Raw genomic sequence first — 22,221 nt, 5'->3', positions numbered from 1 at the left:
TAATTTACGCAGCATGTTACATTTGTCTTTCACATTCTTTCAAATTTGATATATATATTTTTACATATTTATACATTTATTTATATATTTATGTTATATGCGTTAAAATAGAAATATATTTAATCTCAGCTATACTCACTGGGGTGACCAGACACTTCAGTGCAATTTTCTAAATCGAGATTCTTACGTGTTTTTATACTTTTCTTTTTTTTTTAAATCATATATCTCGAAGTTCCATAATTTTATCGACTTTTACACATTAGGAACTTATTTCTCAATCAATTCTCCATCGATTGAGAAAAAATTAATTGAAATATGTCCATTTTTATGGAAATTACGATAAGTATGGATGGGCTCTCATGGGAGCTCTCTGAGAGTGTATAGCTAGATTTAATAAAAGAAATCCTATAATATGTTTAATCAAAGCGGATCTTAATGCTGAAATATTTCTGTGTGAATTTATATACATATCTGATTCCGCAAAACCGCACTGAAATCTTTTTCATGAAATGCAATCATATGATCAGAACCAGAGTAGTGACAAGTAATTTAATAATTTTTAATGCCAATCGGTATTTTTATAAGAATATTGACAATCTGATGTTAATGAAAATCTTAAATCTGCGAATAATTTATTACTAAAAATAGAGAACATCGATAGTCTCTCATCGAAATACAGGGAAGTCTCGCGAAATTTGTCGGATTACTCCACGCGGAACAGTGCAAGAGAATGTGCGGCACAGTCTGAGGTATAAATTTCCGTGTGCCGAGTAATTAGTAATTAGCGGAACGCGATAACTCGGAGATATCTCGCCACGCACGCAGAATTCGCGCGCGTTTCCGCGCGGCGTTGGGCGACTTCGGTGCGATGTCGGTGCTGCTGGTGCACGTATCACTCTCGTGTCGAGCAGAACGACGATGAGGGGGAATCGAGCAGAATCGAGTTCCGAGATCAAGTCACGCGTAGTCTAAAAGAAAGTCGTTTAAAGGTCAGCGGTAACAGCAGCAGCAGCAGCGACGGCGGCAGCGGCAGCAGCAGCGGCAGCACGGTTCGACTTGCATCACAAATGCCAATCTACTTACGAAATGTATACAGAGAACAATGATACTTTTTTGCCTACCACTGCCATCGCCGCCATTTGCCTCCTCATCCTAATCGTCGCGCCATCCTTTTAAAGGCATTTGCGCAACCAGCGCAACGATACCCGAGAATCGATTTTCTTCCCTTTCAACCCCCTCGCGACTGTACTTTTAGCCGATAGGCTGAAACCCCCTCGCTTCCGGCAGGTTTCCAGGAGATTGGCCGAAATATCGCCTTCGGCAATCTCGTCACGCGGCGATAGTGTCGATGATGGTTCGGTTACCGTAGCGAAAGGGTGGTTAAATTCGGTTTCTCCTTCGCTGCAACGAAGCAGAAACCTCCAGCGAGTTATACCGAGAATCGTGATCGGCCGCATTGATCTCGATTGGATCTCGATCGCGCGCGATTACCCTCACGCGGTAGATCTCGCGCGATCTCGCTTTCCGCCTGAAAGATTTCGCGAATCGCGCGACGGCGACGGCGACGTATCTCTGGCATCATCTTATTCACATCCGCGAAATAATGCTGAATAATTTTACCATAAATACGGCGCGTCCGTGTGGGCGTAAAGTAACGATAATGCAAGTAAATAATGGACGCGAGAGTTTTATTACCTAGGCGGCTGAATGGATGGAGAGATAGAATCTACGTGTCCGCGCCGCGCCGCGCCAGCCGCCATGAGGATATACAGCCCTTTCGAGGGGGCTGGGGGAATCACATCGGAGGATGCGAGATGCGAGGGACGCACTCCGTGCATTCTCTTGTGCCTCTTCAGCCCCTTCAGCCCCGTCAGCCACGTCTCTCTACATCCGCGACGCGACGCGACGCGACGCGACGCGACGTGACGCGACCCGCACTCGCTCGGAGCTTGAATTTGAGATCCTCCTTCATCTTTTTTTCATTTTGCCTGATGTTAGAGCTGTTCCTTCGGTTCAACTAACGAGAGTCTCATCTTGGCCAAGTCCTAATAGCGAATTCGGTTGGCGCACGTACTAGTACGCACTTGTGCATATTAATTTTATTGGGTGTTGTATACTGATTTAATCCAAGTATAAAACGCAAATATTTCAAATTATAAAATACATGTTTTATTTAATAATAAAACGTATTGAGGATTTCGCGGTTTAATCCGTTTCTATATTTATATTAAACACACGTCTTTGTACTTATGACGATTTTAATTTGCACTAAGTGTGTCAAATTAAAGGATCATAAAACATACGGAAAATGGGCTAATTTGGCTGAATTTGTAACATATTGTAATTCTGATCGTTCTGGTCAAAAATAAAATAATGTAAATAAAATGAACAGTTTTTGAATTATTGTACATCAAACTCTGCCAAAATCGCTGTTTTTTTTTGACTGTCAAAATCGCTGACCAGGACGATCAGAACTACAACATATTACAAACAATTCAACCAAATTAGCTGGGACCTATTTTCCATATGTTTTGTGCGGGATTCTTTGTTACAAGGGCCCATAAAAAAACTTAAAGCAGAAAAATCTAAAACGTAAGCAATAAGGAAATTAACATGTTGAATTGGCTACTGCTTGCGTTGTAATCTTACGAATTTTACTATGTTAATTCGTTTACTGCTTACGTTTTACTGCGTTTTCTAAAGCTCTACCGTGAAAGGAAAAGAAACTGAAACAGTAGGACAATCAGAGAACTGGCGAGCGAATCTTGGATAAGTGATACACGTTAATCTTCTAATATTCCAGTAACAAGCAATAGAATTTGATACACAGATTTCACATTATCCTATATGTATGATTGTATCAATTAAATTACAGTTACAGGTTACGATTGGATGAAACAGATAATTGATTACATTCATGTCCTTTACATTTCTTGTTTTTTCGAAAAATTAGACGCATCAAGTTCAACATATTTATATACATGTTTTTAAAATATACAATCTCGTAAATACTTCTAAAGACGTAAGATTCACTTAATAATTTTTGCAAATTTGTTAAAAGAATGAAAATTAATCCGAAACACAAATGAGCCATCATGTATACTAATTTTTATAATCTCTCTTTAATATTTAAAATTAGAAAAACTTGAAGAGTAAGTTGAATCAAGATTAAAGTTAATCTACATTGGTAGAAACGAGCACAAGTATCGCGAAAATAATTATCTACTAAGAATCCAAAGGCTTTGTATTATGAAAGCGATCACTGTGGCTACCCCCGCGTCCGCGCATTATTATCGAGGTCGGAACGCTTCGACGAGCAGAAAAATATGGTACGTATCGCGGAGTATAGTCATACCTTCTCGCGGGAACGAAACGTATTCCGTCCGAGACTCCGAGCGGATAGCGTGATCGCGATCACGATATGAAACGCAAAGTCGCAACGGCAATGATAAGCGTTTCAGCGAGAATCGCGCGTAAGGACAATTCGGGGCGGCTTCATGGCTGACATTTTCCTGGGCGTTTATCGTGATAATAAGGCTTTAGGTCAGAGGGTGTGGCCTCCCCAGATTGATTCGGCGAGCTGTGCTTGCTTCTGCGCGTTGCGTTTTCTCATTGCGAGCAGTATGGCGTCGCGTCGTTTCGATTCTTCTATTCCATCTTGGCCGCATTGCGTTTATCATGTTGCTATATCGAGGAATTTAGTCGGTGATTCGCTCCCGATAATTATGAAGTACGAGCCAGCTTGATCACGCGAGTTATCGGAAGCGCCATATCGAAGGCGCTCAAGATATTACGTAAATTGATAAACGACTATATACAATATTTAATTAATTAAATTTCTAATTTCTGTTCTTTTATTTTAATAAAAGACGGTAGAGAAAGTGTGTTCGCGATTTGCTTCAAAGCATCGATGTCTTCTAGTGATATCTCATTTCGGGATGAAAGTATACTATGAATAATTACGAATAATTACATTTTTATATAATAATTGTAAATTTAAAAACGATGAAACTCTTTCTTATTTTCTCCTATCATGCTCTTCCTCGACTTTTCTCGCTTCTCGCGATTTTCCACATTTCCTCTCGCGAACCTAATAATACAGCACCAGCAACGGGAGTCGTAGCGAGAAACGTTCTTGCACTCCGGAATCATTGGCTGCATGCTAATCGATTTGTAGGAGAATGGATCTTGTGTGTGTGTCACCAGAATAAGACAAACTGGATTTATTGACTCGCTATAGCCGAGAGAAAAAAAATTATTCCTTTTCCGAGGACGATTACAACCGTCCGTAGTCGTCATCGTCGTTGTGTTACTGGTGTGCGAGCAGTAACAACAAACCAGCTTGTGATCACCTGGAATAATCAAGCGGAGATATTAGCGTAGCGTGCGTTCGCGCGCGCGTGGGAGTGTACGCACACGCACACGCGTACGCACGCATAAACCCATACGCGCGTATCCGCCGGTACATAATAACGACGCGCAGTATCGGCGCAGCGTGGGTGTTCGTTCTCGCTCCGACAGATTCGAAAACGCATTATTAACACCGGCGACCCTGGCTCTATGATTACGCGCATTAATAGCCGGATGGACGAACTTTGCTCGCGCTCCGCACTATCATTATCATCGCAACGCGAGAAAGAGACGGATGAGACGAGAGACCGTAGGAAAAGAGGCTGATCCCACCGCGGCGGCGGGCCTCGATGGATCGAGAAAGAAAATTACGAAATTGTAATTTCTTTCGTTCGAACGCATTTCACTCCAACACTTGTGTTTAATATCGTGTGTGGTTTTCGTACAGCGGTGCCATTCGATCTTCAATGCATTTTATTAGATCTATATATAATCAAATGTCGAATACTGTTTTTACGTTCACGATACGCGAACGAAGTTTTCTACAATAAGTCATTGCCTAGCTTTAATAAGTCTTAAGCTATAAGAAATTGATCAATCATGATCGATTATTCTTCTTATATTCGGCTGTGATTAGTGGTTCTTATAACTTAAGGCTTAAAATTTAAGTAATAGCTTATTGTAGAAATTATTTTTATCTATTATCTATTATATTTATCATATTAAATTAGAGATTGAGGCTCCTATTCTGTAAGTCTTAACGACAGCATCGTTATATTGTTGTTGCGCAACTTTTTTATTATGTATAATACCTGTGCAATGACAATGATATTATTTTACATTGTCATTAAGAGTTACAAAATAGAGGCTTGAATTTAAAACCAAATCAGGTTTAAGTGAACTTTTTGATTGGTCAAATTCAATCTCAAGCGCTAGCCTGATTACATTACAAATCACTTGGCGTTTTGTCTACATCTTTTTGAATCGCATTTTCAAATCATCATAATTTTTCTGAATTCAAACTTGAATCACGAGAAAGATCTCCGTTTATTCGATCTTTTATAATTTTTTTTTACATTTACAGTGAATTGATGACTACAACTGTTTTTTTTTCGACTTTCCTCCGTTTTTTTCTATCCGCGAAAATAGATTTTCTGATTTATACTCTTTTTTTTCTATAAAAGCAAAATCTTTGCGATTAAGGCAGTATCGTTCAACACAACGCGTTTCGCTACGATTTAAGCATAATAATACGAATTTTTAAGTATAATGTTTCGCGTGCATATCGTACCTCGCTTGCGCACACGAGCTCCTTTTCAAATTGCATATCAGGTACGATCGAATGTCGCGAGTGTACCAATCTTCCGACGATGAATTATTCATTGTGTAAATAATTCATAAATCATTGCGGGCTGCACAAACCGCGCGAGCAGCAAAACCCGATCGAAAGCTCGAAAGCTTGCCACATGATATTTTTCAAGGAATCTATAAGTGTTTCTTCGCAATATATTGAAACATTCGACGACATCTCTTTTACCTTTTATAATTTCAATTTTAGACAAAGAGACTTTAACATTTTATATGTTGAAATCTTAAAGATCGAACTGCAATGAGTGCTTTCTATTTAAAAATGACTACACGCTCAATAATACTGATCAGTAATATTGAATCAGTATATTGACAGTACGCATCAATATTTATAGTATTTTTATAACTTTACATGATCATTATTATTGACAATATATTTCACTTTTATTTTACGTAAATTATTTATTACACATTATATATGTGACATATATTGTGACATATGGATCCTAATAAAGCGATATTAATGCTCGAAAATTAAAATCCAAATCATTGTCAATATTTCTGTATGTCAATTCATCAACATCAATCACACACGATCAGTAATATTATTAGTATTTGTTAGTACTGACAGTATTATTGACCATGGTAGGGTCACTTTAATGATACACAAGGTGATACAAACTTCATCCTGTTTTTCTTAACATTCAGTAAGCAACAAAGTTAGAACATCACTTGTGTCTACTTGTGTCATCAAAATGGAAGGAACCCAATCTTTTCGATCCCTTTTCGACAGGTACTCGGTACGATTCCATGGCTTTGACCACGAGTTAGGATACCAGCAGAAGCGTTAAAGTCGTAAAGATCGAAACGATGCCGATAACTGTCTCCCAGCTTCGCTTTTGATACCCACACGCATTTCCGGCGCGAGAACAGTATCGACGCCTAACATCGCCGGCGACGAGTGATGCGTCGATCTGAGAGACCCTTGTAGAAATCCTTCGAATGTTATACACCAAGCGCGCTGTAGCGAGGTGGCACTCGTCGTCTTTCAACCTGACGAGAGAGGAAAAGAGAGGAAAAGAGAGGAAGAATGAGCGAGCGGTGTACCATGGGGCGTGAGGGCGGCGTTGCTCGTGTACAAATCATGCAAAGGATGACGCGGCATCCCGCTTTCCGTCTTCCGTCGCTCCTCCTCGCGCGTGCTGGACGTCGTAGGGCGAGACAGCGTTGTGCATGTTGACGACGCTCGACCCGGGGACCTTCGCCGCGCGTATCACCATATCGCAAGTCATTCGCCCTCCGTTCTCTTCTCGGCAGATGCGCTCTTTATAATATGTTATTAGAATGACCCTAAAGGGACTTTAGTCGATTATCGTTAGTAGAAGGGCTTTGAACGTATATTTGAAAACGTTTCCTCCAAAAGTTATCGCTAAACAGTTTTTTATATTGCATATCTATTGCTATTATTAGCACTGAAAATATTAACATTTTGATAAACGTAGATAATCTATTACCGATTAAATAAAGAAAAAGTTATCCAAAAGATAGCATTACATCGTACGAAACGTAACATTATTAAACAGTAACATTGTTTCCTTAATTCAATAAAAGTGACATAATCAAAAAAACTTAAGGAAATGATTAATTAATTAAATAATATCGACAAAAAGAATGTATTCTCAGAAATATGATCAATATGGTCATTTTTGTTATTTTGATTTCATAATCTTTAAAAATAATCTTTCTTTGTTGTGATTTTGATAATCTAAAATTATAACAATTCGGAATAATTCAAAAGTGATATAACTTGAAATATCGTTAACAGTTTACATTTATTTTGATCCACTATAATGATTAAATTCAAAATAAAACAATGTCTGTTTTAAATTTTAATCACCACAATTATCTACTCTAAATGTTTGTAGAAGACTCTCTTTTTTATTTACGAAAACAATACAACTCAAATCTCTCTCTTTCTCTCTCTCTCTCTTTTTTTCACTCACTCACTCTTGTAGAAAATTTTTAACTAAAAAAATCACATTTTTTTTAGTTCAGTCATTTTTGAGATTGAGAAAAAAATTATATAATTAAATAATGTGAATGACATCTTTGTAATAATTTAAGTTAAAATTGAGAAATATTAACTAAATAAATGAGTAATATCTCTTCTTGTTCTCAGCAGACGTCGGACCTGGACACTTTGCTGTGCAGGCAGGATCTCGATCGTCTGCAAAGATTGGACGAGGATGAATCGGACGCGAGAGATGTGCGGGAGCCGTCCGTGCACATGGAGGACTTCTTCGAGGTCGGCGGACCTACGGCGGTGTGCCGACCACCGCAGGCCAGTTTCGTCTCCTCCAGGAGTCAGCCGACGGGCGCCGGTCAGGACGACGATGTCTTCCTCAGGCCACCGCTCTGGGAGGATATCACGTCGAGTATCCAAAAGTTGGATCCGGAAAACGCGGATATGTTGGGCTCTCAATCTCACATAAAAATGGAGACTGACGATGTGACACCGCCGCCAGTTCTCTCCCCGGTGGAGATCAAGACGGAACCGTTACCGCCACCGCCGACTTTGCATCTCCTTGAGGGACCGGCCACAAATTCCTCACAGAATCCCTTTCCAAATCCCTCTAGTGTTCAGCACGTCGTACACCATCGGACGACGACGACAACAACGACGACAACGGCGGCGCTTTTCAAGAACTTTCCCAATAGCAACAACAATAATAATAATAACAACAACAGCAGGACTGTTAATAGTAATAACACGAGCGGAAGTAATGCCGGTAGCAATAACGATAACGGCAATGGCGCCAACAGCAACAACAACAGCAACAACAATGGCGGTAGCAATAGTGATTCGTCAACGACCAGTCATCATCAGCCGAGCGGCAACGCGACATCGCCGCTCTACGGCTCGATGACGAGGCTGATGTATATTTCGCCACTGACGCCACCGATCTCTGATCCCAGCTCACCCATCGGCGCCGGTCCACCTAGGCGGACACCGCCACCCCCGTATCCCCAGCCGGGCCCGATTCTGAATCCAGCCCACAGGATCCAACCGCCGTCGATGTCGACCAAATTTAACAGACGAAATAATCCGGAGTTGGAGAAACGCCGGGTGCACCACTGCGATTTCATAGGTGAATATATGGAATCCTTAAACTTGTTGTTAGATTATTCTCTGTAACTCTTAATAACGATATCGATATCGTTAAGAGTTTTAGAATAGGAATCTTAGAAACGTAATCAGATCTTATATTCAAGACCGTCTTAAGTACAGTTACGTCTTAAGAAATCACCAATCAGAGAGAGCCATATTAGATATTTCTTAAGACAGTCTTGAGTCTTGAAATAAGAACAGACTATGAATACCACTCTAAGACTCCTATTCTATAATTCTTTTTTTTTTTAAAGAATTAAAAAAAGAAAAACTATACATTGACTTATTTAGTGTCTGTTATAACATTAAATTAAATATTAAATTAAAATGTTTAATTTCAGAAATTTGACAATATTTGTTTGGATCGGAGTAAATACGCAATAATTATATTTTTATCACTGTGTCGGCTATTAATTTGATAGTATCTTTAACAAATTGTATTTTAAAAAAAAAGCAGTTTACAAACATCATATAAGATTTTGACGTTATCCTTTTGATCGTATTCTTAACTTTGATTTTCGACCTAATTTCTTGTTTTCTTTTGCAGGTTGTACGAAAGTCTACACAAAGAGTTCGCACCTGAAGGCCCATCAGCGGATACACACGGGTGAGTGAAAACGCTGCTGTCTTTGACGTTTCACGTCGTACACGTGGTTGCTAGTACAAGGGAGAACGTTCAAATTAGGGGGAGGGGCTTCCGTGTATTCTCTGGTAATTAGGTATGTAGCTCATCTACGCGAAGCGAGACGAAGAGTTTGAAAGCGCGAGGTCGAGTAGTCGACGTTTGCGTGTGGGCAGGGCGCGGTCCTCAGCCGTCTCTCTCTCTCTCTCTCTCTCTCTCTCTCTCTCTCTCTCTCTCTCTCTCTCTCTCCCCCTCCTCTTTCTTTCTTCTCTCTGTCTCTTCTTTTCCATCTCTTAGTTTCTCGACTGGCATTACTTGCGCGCAGTGTCGCGCAAAGGCGCTTCTATCATATGTAAACGTGGTAAGGGACGCACGAAGTTCTCGTGGTATGCGACTCTCCGCTTAGAGCGAAGCTAGCGACCGACCCACATCTTATCCATGTCCAAGCTTCGCCAACACACGGACGTGAGTCGTAGTACCAACACCGTCTGCCGTATGTAGCTACCTGGACGGGCACGCACGCTAGTTCCCACACGCGTGGAGCGCAAGCGAAAGAGCGAGAGAGCGTGAGAGTAAGAGAGATAAAGATGGGCGGAGAAAAGGACGAAGAGATGTGCTTCCCGCACACGTGCCTACGCGGCAGTCTCTCGCGGAATGCAAGCCGGAGGCATCTTAAGTGCGATGTACCACTTTCGAATTGATACCTGAGTTTTTTTTTTTTGCGGTAAACCCGTGTCATCGTCTGAAACGAATCGGTCGAACGATATAAAATTTCAAAAGATTCAAAGAACGCGCGCAAGGAGAACCAAGGCAAAAAGACAATCGCACACTAAATCCTTTCATCCTTCACTTCATGCGTGTTTACCTTCTCAAAACTGTTATATACTAAAACTTTATATACTCAAAACTTTTATATATAAACTTAATTAATAAATTATCTTCTAATTAATTTCGATCGACGTCTGAAAATGATTTAAACATCTCGTTACCTAATGTAACCTTACGGATTCACATTGAAATAGATTAGCACGCAACCATAACTTATATATGCGCCAGTGATTCAAATTCGTCTTTGTAACTCCTCCATTGACATTTGAATCTAATAGACATGTTTCTCTCTGCGCTCGCGCGATAGATATAACAGCGATACCAGCTAAATTAATTTACTACCAGCCACTTTGCCGCGACTTGTACATCTTGTCCGTCGATCAATCCTTACGACATTCCGTCGATCGATTAGAATGGAGAACCGATCGATATGCAAGATTATACGAGGATATTTCAATTTGTCGCGCGATCTCTCGAATACAGGCGAGTCGAGACGGGGTCGACGGGGGGGAACGCTTAGCTTCGACGTGGAGGAGAAGCCGAGAGGGGCACGTGGCCCTCGCCACTCGCCACTCGCGCGCGAGTCTGTCGAACGACTCGTGAATGAACCCTCGCTGCACCGCTGCACCGCTGTGTGAATGCACCGTGCCACGAGCCGCGTGTGTTCGACTTCGTTATTAATTCATTAACGTCTAGAATTATGTATTATACGAAAATAATCTTTATAATTAATGGGAACTAATAGCTGACTCATAATCGACGCGATAAATATATAGATTGAATATCATAATTTATATTAATCGTGACTTATACGTGACTTATAAGTGATGATGACATAAAAGAAATATACATAATTTATAATTACTTTCATCCTTAATTGAATCAAAAAATGTCATTAATCAAACTCAAGTTAATAAATTTTCTAATAAATTTTCTGACATTTTTTCATACGTGTTTATCTTCTCAAAAGTTTTAATAATTAAGAAATTATTAAATTATCTTCTAATTAAACTGAAAAAATTTAAACGGCTCGTTTTTCATGATTATATGTATGTATGTATGTATGTATAAATATATGTAATATATATTTGATTCTGTATATACTTGAGTCTCAGTAGTTTAAAGACGTTCGCACGGAACGTAAGATATCCGGGTTTGACTCCCGGTCGAGGGAATATTTTTCGCAATAAGTTTATTACAATTTTTTTAAATTAATTTGGGAAATTTGGGGGGATTATTAATATTTCAGATTGATTGCGTTGAAAATCCGACAATCATATCGGCACGCAATTATCATTTCTGAAATTATATGAATATATATAATAGTTCATCATCTTAACATTCAGATCATAATGGTGTTTCCTATTTAAAGTAATATACTTGTTTGTTCTAACTTTTAGAATATTTTTCCAATCTGAAAGAAATTTAAGTTCAAGCGCTATCATTAATCACCAAGAGATTAATCAAGAACCAGACATTGCGAGAAAGCCCGGTAGCTGAAGAAATCTGGATCAAAGTAGGACTAGGAAGCGTATTTGGAAAGCAACTTGCCCGCGGAATGGAGCGCTGTCGACTCTCGAGTGAAAGTGATCCAAAATTAACGGGGACGCCTGGAGATCCCGTAGGTGTCGCTGGTTCGACCGATCGACTCTGGAAACATCGTAATGCAATATCACATTTCGCGATGTCGCACAAATCAAAGAATACGAATAGTCACGCATGCTTTTACATTTTCAGCAGTTAAGAATGTTGAAGAGAATTTCTTCTAAATAAAAATAACTTTTATATAAGACGGATAAAAGCCTCGACTGTAAATGTCGTCGAAAAGTCGCAAATATTACATACGCCACACAGAGCTCGTGCCACGTAAATTCCAACGTGCTTTACATTTATCAAGAATTTTATCGAGCGTTTAAACTTAGAAAATATCATTGCAGAAAGGAAAATAATTTTTATAAATTGACTTTTCATTTCTATTCATTCTTATTCTTTTCTTGAGATTATATATTTTAATTTGACTCGAGAATAGTTATCGAGTGTTTTTACGCTTTAGCGGCGAAAAAAATATAAATTGTAAGATATTTTGTATAGATAATGTTTAATGTATTTTCTTTATTATTTTAAATATGCAATTCCATTGAAAAGCTGTAATAAAAAGCGTTATATTAATTTATTAAAAATCTCCATTTTTTTTAAGTACTATCATGATATATTTAACGTACTTATTCGGTTTAATGTTCATTTAGTTTCTATTTACTTTTTTCAAAAAATTAAATCCATATCCATAAATATTTCCAAATACTAGGATTGGATAGCAACTAGTTAAAACGTTAAAAGTTAAAAAAAAAGTTAAAAAATTAATAACTTTTAATTTAATTTTTAACTTAACTTAATTAATTTTAGATGCATAAAATTTTAACTTAACTAGTTAAATGTTAACTTTTTAACTTTTTTTTTAAGTAAAAAATTTTTTTATCTCTTTTAAATATCTTAGAAAAATAATAAGATATAATAAGACTAAGGGTATATATTCGTAATCTGTTCATATTTTAAGATCATCTTAAGTAATTTCTTAAGATACTAATACAGCCCTCTGATTGATTTATGCGATTATGCTATAAGCCTTAGTCCGGATCTATAATAGATGTTTTAAGCCTTAAGTCATAAGAAATTAACAAATTACAGTCAAATATTCTTCTCGCATTCGATTGTAATTGATCAATTTCTTATGGCTTAAGACTTATTAAAAAGTAATCACTGACCTTGTATCTTCTCTATGTGCTGGCTGTTTTTTTAAAGTACGTAAGTTAAGTAAAGACTTAACTTACGTTAAGTTAATTTTTTATTACTTCAACTTAACTTTATTCAGTTAAAAAAAAACATTAACTTACCCAACTCTGCCAAATAATAAATCAAAAAAACAATCAAATATACAATACGTTATTAATATATAACAGTAATTTTAATCAGAATATAAAATACTTTAGCTAATCATTTACGAGTAAAAAAATCGGATGACTACTCCAATGTTAATCCAAGTTATTAATAAAAAATCTTTTTTTTGAAATTATATATTTGTCAGCAGGATAAACGTTTAAATAGGTATGAACCTGCTAATGTCAGCCGACAGATCGAGAGGAAATTTCGCCGTTCTCGCCGGCGCGGCGGAGATCCGCGGGAGAAGAATTCTCACGTGAACGCGCGTGATACCGTAAATGGATAGCGTTCGTGGTAGTAGTACCGTTCCTTGGGCTGTGCGTCGCGTGGCACGTTGCGACGTGATGCTGCAGCGCTGAATGCAACTCTCGCGGCACGGCGGCGAGGACCGGTTAGGGTCGTCTCCGTATGCCGTACCTATAGCGCACGAGAGAGGAACAGGAACGAGCTAGAAGGATGCGTGGGTGTATCTCTCAGCTATCGAGTTCTTTCTTCTCCTCTTCTGTGCGTGCTCGCCCTCCCTCCTTTCTCCTGCCTCGGATCCCCCGTCGAGCCTCCGTCTCGGTCGCTTTTATTCGCTTAGCACTCGCTTCTTTACTCACCGTTTCGCGCAAAAGAATCTTTCGTCGCGATCAAATTCGCGAACGGCTCGAAGAGGCGATTGTTGGCGTAGGAGACTTAAAGTTTGCATGAATCGCGTAGGTAATTTAAATGCACGAGATGCGTTTCAAGAATTATGGAAGTGTCCAAAGCGAACTTGTCGAATCTGACTTGACGATGCACTCTCTTCTTCAGTTCTTGATTATAACGATTATATATATTATATTAAATATCCATACTAAAAGGGACGAAAGAGACGAAATTTCACGCATGAAATGCACACATAAGGCCGCTAAATCAATGAGCATCTTATGTAAATCAATATGGCGACATTATGCTATGCTCATTGGAGTAATCTCATGTTATGCTTATGCTCTGTTATGCGCATTTCATGTGTGAAGGGCTATCACACACAAAATGACATAAGCTGCATAAGCATAACATAACATCATCAAACAAAAACACCATTTTGATTTGCAGCTTATGTCATTTTGTGTGTGGTGGCTCTAAGGTTGGAAGTACAGAATCTTGCAGAATGCATAAAGCATCACAATGAATCAATCAAAGTCCTTCATTTCCTTCCTTTCCAATGAAATAAAAGACTCTGATTGGTTGATTTTCTTATGCGTTATGCGTTATGTATACACTCCGGTCTTTACTAAAAGTATAACATCAATGTTACAATTTCGCACTCAACCGTTACATGTGTTGTATTTTACATTTATATTGAATGCGAAATTATTAACATTTAGTTATATACACAAAATCGTCATATAACAGAGATATAAAAACGTGTATATTTACATATATATGTTATATTTGTGTTTGCTGGATAGGTATTCTTTGATTTCCTTTTAATTCGGGAGTGTATATTCGACCATAACGATTTGCAAATCTCAACTTGTCTCTCTCTCTCTAATTCTAAATGTCAATTCTCCAAGTCCGATCTGCGTCCATATTCCGATGGCCCGATGGCATCCAGTAAATTTTAACGTCAATCATCGCGCGTGAGCTCTCAATCCCGTTTATAAAGATAATACGCCACAGGCGCGTGTAAAATAATAATAGCAATAAGGAAGACATATTCCTCGATAATCGGCGAAGCTGAGCGGAATGCGGGCATGTTGGTTCGCATTAGCCGATTGCAATGCTGCATTCGGCCGGTCGCTTATACTCGCGCGCGGTCCGGCCTCGGCCGGTGCGATTGCGCTAGAATATACAGGTGAGCGTGTTGCGGCATGCAGGTACAGTTAAAGGTCACACCGTGCTGCATCTCTCGCAGCTGAGAGGCGCGACGGGGTATATACCTAAGTATACCGCATCCCGCGGCTCTATCTCACAAAGAGCAACGCTTTGTTCTCTAATAGGTCGCCGCCGTCTCGAAACTCGAACGGAATTCTCGCTCATGAAACGTACAAGTCGCACCGATTAAACTCCCCTATATATCGATATACGCTTTCGCACTTTCGTGTAGAAAGATATGCGAAAAGGACTCGATTGCACAAAGACTACCGTAATATGTATCTCGAAACATATATTTCGTATATTAGAAATGACAGAAGAATGTTATTGCATCGTCTAAAATTTAAAAAAAAATATATTAGAAACCAATTACAGGAATTAATAAAACTCTTGAAATCAAATATATCTCGGAAGAAAATGATTAAGTGACAAATCAAATTATTCAATACATTGTATCTTTACTTAAGAATTAATCGTACAATAAGGGTAATAAATCAGTGATTCCAACAGCTCATTAGTCGTAATAATTATTATACGATCGCTCTCTCAGACACGCATCGCGTCGTTTTCACTTATGTATATCTTTCCTCTTGTTGACTGTTTCAGGCGAGAAACCGTATCAGTGTCAATGGCCGGAATGCGAGTGGCGATTCGCCAGGAGCGACGAATTGACGCGGCATTACCGCAAGCACACCGGGGCTAAGCCCTTTAAATGCGCGGTCTGCGAGCGTTCCTTCGCCAGGAGCGATCATCTCGCGCTGCACATGAAGCGGCACCTCCCGAAGCAGCACACCAAGTGAAGAGAGTACGAGAGTATGGACAGAGAAAGAGAGAGATCTTCTCTTTGCTTCCCGTTCGTTCTCGACTACCTGTGTTGGACGCGCGCTGCGTGGTTTTCGCCATTCAGGCTTCGAGGCGCGGAGCTTTACGAAACTGTTAGTTGGAGAGCATCGAGAGAGTTTAGAAATGTGTAGAAATTATTAAGACAAAAAAACTGTTTATCGTCACAGATATTATCGTAATTTCTAAATGGAGCGATATCTATGACATTATATTGCAAATATTCTACGTTCAGCAGAAAAAGCACCTTTGCAACTATTGTAAGATTCTTCGACATGATGTAAATTTAGATCCAGTGAGGAACTAAGGGAAAAATTAATCATATTAGAGAATTTTACAATAATTGTAAAACTGCTTTTTCTTCCGAATGCAGCCATTGCATGTATTTACATTTTTTATATTTCTTTCCATACGTCATCCCGTTTTTGTCACAAAAAGAGAATCACAAATTTAGCGGATCTTTTCAAATTGACTTTCGATCCGCGGAAGCACCTTCGACTCACGTTCGTTTACGCAATCATCGATGCAATTGAATTCGCTGTATCGTCCTCGATCCGATTATTCCACTATAGTTTCGAAGTCGGCTGTAGGCCCGATCGTCGATCCCGATTCGCAATATACATATCAGGGAAGTATTTCGAAGCCATCTCGACGATCGCTTCGGTTACGCTCAGTACTGTTAAGCAGTCATGACGAAATACATCCTCGGGTGGGTGGTGATCGCGAGGAAATATTTCGTCATAGCGCTGTATACTCACTCACGGACCGAGTCCGAGTGAGGGATATTACAATCCCCGTACAATTTCCTTGGTTAACTATAGCGTAACTTCACACCGACGGATGGGCCCGAGCCTATGCGAAGAGAAGTGAAGCCAATGCTCTTGGAAAGTAAAAGCGAAAACATCCGTCTTAAAAAAGGCAGGTTCTTTATTACTAATCTTTTACATTCATTTCAAAACGTTTACCTTTGATACTTTATCGAAATATTTGCATTCGCGGATGATAAGAATTTTTTCATTCCCATGCACGTGTTTTCTCCCTCACAATCTTTTCTACATATTCTTATTTACTTAAAAAATTTAACTTGTCGCACAAACGGCAGCTCCGCTATCGTCATTCATATATTTTTTGAAGCTATATATGAGCTGTCATCTCGCGACGCCGTCGAGTCCCTCGAGAATGATTTGCCAGATTAAAGCAACGCTATCTCGAAATTATCGCTATCTCGAAGCTGGCTGCGACTCGAGATATCCTGTTTGGTGTGTAAACGATCGTGCTTAAGAGTCGAAGAAGCTTAATCCGCGTCTCGCGCCGCGCGCATCATCATTTCGATAGTCGTCGCTAACGCGAAATTCGCCTCGATATTTACCGAACCTCCTTGATAGCAGAAACAGATAGATAGAAGAGCGAGTATCACGCTTTGCCGTTATCACGTTCGTATGTGAGAAACGACACGATATCGTGATGCCTTATGTACAAATTCGCGTAGTCTTGAAGAGATAAGATGTCTTATAGCGATCGATGTGCGCGTGCACGTATGTGTATGTATGTGTGGGCGAATGTTGCGTCCGTGTGTTATATGCGAGTGTGTATTTATATGCGTATTCTACACGCGCGGTAGTCTATATGTATGCGCTTGTGTATACGTGTAAAAAAAAATATAAGAAAAAGCAGAAGATACGCATCTGATAGCCATGTAGCTAGTGTAATATTATCTGTATATTACGCGAAGCGATGGGCCGGGAATAATTCGTTCTCACGCGTGCTCCGATCGATTCGATCCGATCCATCGCTCGTTGTTCACTGTGCTTCGCACAAAAGGCGTGTGCATGTATGTACACCTTTCGCGTCTAAAACCATGCGCTCTGCGGCAAAAATGCCAGAGACGAAATTTGTAGCGATGTCAGGGACTCACGTGGGAGACAATGAATTCTTTTAAGCTTTTGATTTTGTAAATTGCTGCCCGGAAAAAAAATGTTGTATACATAAATATTTTATATTTAATTATATATAATTATATATAAAATATGTCAATTTTTTATATAATTATATATATGGAATTACATTTTTTTCCGGGTGGAAACCTCGATCGTGAGGTTTTTAAAAATAATATTTGCCATCTTTCTATCAATTACTTCGTCCCTTTAATAGCTCTTGCTTGGCAATGCTTCTATTAAGAGTCTAAAGATTTGTTCCCCTTTTTTTTTTCTTCCTTTTTTATAGCGCTTTTTTTATGACTCTAGGACTGTTTCGACCAGGACAATTAATAGTCGGATTAAATGAAACACAAAAAGTAAAGTCGGTTGTAATGTTGGTTAGTTTCATCGGAGACTTATAAAGATTTTTATATTCATTCTCGAAGGCTCTTCTGATGCAACTTAACTTTAGAAGCGAGCAATCGTAATTAACCGTATTTATTTTTTAGATAATATTATATTTCCCACGTAAAAGGTAGGATTCTGAAATTTTTTGATTTTTTAATAATTATGTTCTTTGTACTGATGAAATATTTGATTTCTCATCGCTTTCTTTATTTTTATATAGTAATTTACGCACTTGATCCTTTCAGTCAGTAAGAAAAATTGGTATTTTTCAATGTTTAAAGATTTGAATATCTAAACACTCCAGTGAAAGATATAATTTTGTTTCAAAATATTAACTAATATTTTAACTTATAGAGACGAAGATGGATCTTTTGTTTTCTTTTTAACACATTATCGCTAGGAAACCGGACTATCCAGCTTCAGGTCTCGAAAAGTTCACGTCCGTCCCTGACGCGCGGAGAAAGAGAGGCGTCGCATCGGCGAAAAGCGATTTCGCGTATCTGGACGTTCCGTTACGTTCCGATATCGGCACAACAAGCATGTTCCACCTCGGGAGCGCGCGCAGGAGGCCAAAAATTCTGTCCGTAATCGCCGCTTTGTATACAACGCGCGATCATTATAATAACCAAATGATCAAATCGTTATGTAGTTACGTAGTTACGAACGTTAGACGGAAAACGAAGTAATGTGTCTATTTATATCTGTCTATCCGCCTGCCTATCTCGTCACCGCATTCTTCCAAATTGATTCCCTTGAGTCGTTATCGTCATCGTCGTTTACTGTCCTTTCTTTCATTGCCTACGTGTCGTGGATTCTTCCCATATAGTACAAACTTCTAAGGGAACTCCTAGGGTGCGTTTCTCTTCATAGATAATGCGTATTTTTATTCTTCCTTAATATTCGATAAACAACAAGGAAAAATCTAGAAATGCGTTCCGTTTTACACGTGATACATATGATATATTATTTTAATTGTTGTTTACCGATTATTAAAGGAGGATAAAATAATACATCATGCATGAAATGAGACGCATTCCTAAAAACGTCCAGAAGATGTCCTACGGATATTCTAAGAACATTCTCAGGACGTCTCTCGGATGAAGTGTGCTGCTGTGCGAGTCTTTTCATCCTCACCATCCTCATATCTTGTCTTTTCTCCTTCTTTTCATTTCCATGTCGTTCTCCTTCATCTTCTCCTTGCTGATAGCGATTGTCCCGCTTGTCTGCGTGTTGGATCAACTTTATGATTACTATATATAAATGTGAAATATACCTCATTTGCAGATACGCAGCAATAGAATCGACGAGCCCGCTCCGAAGCGCGCTAATCAAATTTGTACGCACCTCCTATTCTCGACTTCTTACAGTCTGTCTGTAATGTTTACGCTGTAATTTGTGTGTTGTGTAATTTAAATATATGCGAAATAGTATATATCTCTCTGTAAGCAGTCGCAATTTTAATATACTAGTGCCCTCTTCTAACCATCACTCCCCTCTCCCCCACCCCTCTTCCGTGATTTCATTGCCACACAGAGGGCAGCGCTATTTGCTCTGCGCTTTGGCGACATCTAACGTCGAGAATTGGAACTCTGTGCTCAAACATATTATCGACATGATCGATGTTCATCGTTTCAGTCGATTTTATCGTGCCTGGACATATGATTGTCAGGTTTCATAAATTTATAAATCTTCTCAATTATAATTTTTCTAAATAATATAAATTTTCTTTTCAGAAATCAAGAATTCGTAAAAAAAAATATACATGAGAATGATTCCCAAGAAAATATAAATGGAAAACGAAATTTGGTAAGATTCTTATGTAAGGTTAGACTCGATTAGGTTTACAAAGCTGACAAAAGGGAATTTTTGCAATAGCAAATAAAAATAAAATGGATCCAGATATGGTAAACACTAAAATCACGTTATCCTTTTCTTAATTACAGTGAATTTAATTGGACTTAATTAAAGTACACAAAATAACGTAAAAATATGTTTATACGTAAACATAAAAAATCTATTAAATCCTGAGAAACTCAATACATTTTATTATACTATTAGGTAAAATATATATTTTACAATTCGAAATATTTCACTTTTATATTCAAATTAAATGGCTTTAATATGCATCAATGCGCACTAATGCTTCCAATCGAATTCATCATTCAGTTGTTAAGAAGAAGATAACGTGTGCCTTTTAACAAGCGACACAGTGTGACACAGTAATCAAGTCATCATTAGATGCTTTCCAATTGTTTAACATATCTTAACACAAACGTGCACCCCAGGAATGGATTAAAATGAATTGAATTTTTTTTCTATCCGATAAATATTTTAAATAACGAATACTTTTTTTTGGATTTAATTCGATTCAATTGGATTCAATTAGATTTAATTAGATGCAATTGAAAATTTTTCCTGTATTTCCTGCATTTCCTATTCAAAATTTTGAATTGAACAATATTCACAAGATGTATGTTGTGCACAGTAAAAGTTAATATTATTTTTAGATTGAAAAGTATAGATATACTCTATGCAATATAAATGAATAAAAATGAATAAAAATGCATTCAGGATTGAAAAACATTCACTTTAACATTCGTGAATCAATTTTTCTGAAAATCTAAATCCATTCAATTCATTTCAATCAATTTCGTTTGCTGGGATAGGAACGCACAAAGTGTATCATTGTACACGATTCATTGGAACAAAATGTGTACGCTGTGCATGGTTGAAATTTGTTTCAGATAAAGTTAGATTAAATGTAGCTTTTTCCACTTATATTAAATAAAAAGTAAAAAGTACCGGCCATTCAACGTCTTTCAAACTTATTTATAGCCGCCGTAGTTAGGGGCTCTGCATAAAAGGAACAAAGAACAGAGAATAAGAATTTCAACCTATTAGAAACTGTATTCCACAATACATGATTTCTGATAGGTTGAAATTCTTATTCTCTGTTCCTATTATTGTGCAGAGCCTCTAAGTAACATGTAATTGTCATTAGAAAATCAAGCTTACACAGTCCTCAACTGAATACAGATGTGTAGCGTTGCGTCGATAATGGACAATTGGAACGCAACTTGTGTCGCCGTGTACACAAAGTGGCTAGGATATTGCAATTGGAAAGCACCCTTTGTTTAACATTGGCAAACAACAATGATGTAATGATCCATTGTGTCATACCGTGTCATTTGTGTCACTTGTTGAAAGGCATACAATGTGACTTAGCGTTCATTGTATCTGGATAAACAGTTTGCAAACATTCCTTAATATTTATCAAATTTCAATCGAAATTCTTGTTTTTTTTTTGTATAATATATCTATAATATATGTATAAATAAAGATGGAGACTGACAAGTTTTTTTAAGCACTAAAGACAGTGTCTACAAAATCATGTTTTAGAAACTCAAATGGGGCAGTTGAATTAACTCGTACTCAACTGTCATGGGTCACTAGTGACCGAGCGATTCCTTACTTTTTCCTAACTTATAAGTCTTTCGATAATTATAACGTATTCTACATTTTATTTTCTAAAATGAAGTTTAAACATTTGTTCTAGAAAGTTGAATATATGTTTGTGAAATTTTAGAGATTTTCTTGATCTATTTTAAATAGGTGAAAACATGAACGAGTCTAGTGATCCAAGATGGTAAGAATGAGACATCGAATTGATATCGTAAGGATTAAGATTCCAACGGAATCTCTTTCTCCATATGTGTTAATACGATATTACGATCCGTCTCATTAGGTAAACGCGCTCTGTCTCCTGTTTTCAGTGGTGTTCTCATGTCCAGACACATAACATCGGTGTTCAGAGAATGTTGTTTGTCTTCCAAATTGTTGTCGATCCGTTTAAGCAAAGATTCCAGATTATTGTAGTTTGTTCTAGAAAATTAAGTTTAAAGTTTGCACTTAAGAAAAAGAAATGACAAATAATTTTAATGATTGTACTTAGTAAAAAAAAGCTGCTTTACAACTCTGTGTGTGTGTGTGTGTGTGTGTGT

The 22,221-nt window shown here is 38.1% G+C and overlaps 2 protein-coding genes across 2 annotated transcripts in view; one reads left to right on the top strand and one right to left on the bottom strand.

Annotated features, from left to right (window-relative positions):
• LOC108692608 (Krueppel-like factor 5) overlaps nt 1-16,021 on the top strand; it is a 51,099-nt gene extending 35,078 nt beyond the window's left edge. The window contains exons 2-4 of the mRNA XM_018200940.1: nt 7,841-8,807; nt 9,375-9,434; nt 15,663-16,021. Coding sequence (XP_018056429.1) covers nt 7,841-8,807; nt 9,375-9,434; nt 15,663-15,856 — 1,221 coding nt within the window. The 3' untranslated portion in view covers nt 15,857-16,021. The remainder of the gene's footprint in view (nt 1-7,840; nt 8,808-9,374; nt 9,435-15,662) is intronic.
• Nucleotides 16,022-21,900: 5,879 nt separating this feature from the next.
• Nucleotides 21,901-22,221, bottom strand: part of LOC108692655 (tektin-2) — a 2,698-nt gene continuing 2,377 nt past the window's right edge. The window contains exon 6 of the mRNA XM_018201007.1: nt 21,901-22,102. Coding sequence (XP_018056496.1) covers nt 21,901-22,102 — 202 coding nt within the window. The remainder of the gene's footprint in view (nt 22,103-22,221) is intronic.

The sequence above is a fragment of the Atta colombica genome, unplaced genomic scaffold, assembly GCF_001594045.1.
Source record: "Atta colombica isolate Treedump-2 unplaced genomic scaffold, Acol1.0 scaffold78, whole genome shotgun sequence".
NCBI lineage: Eukaryota > Metazoa > Arthropoda > Insecta > Hymenoptera > Formicidae > Atta > Atta colombica.
This window is presented reverse-complemented; position numbering and strand designations above follow the sequence as displayed.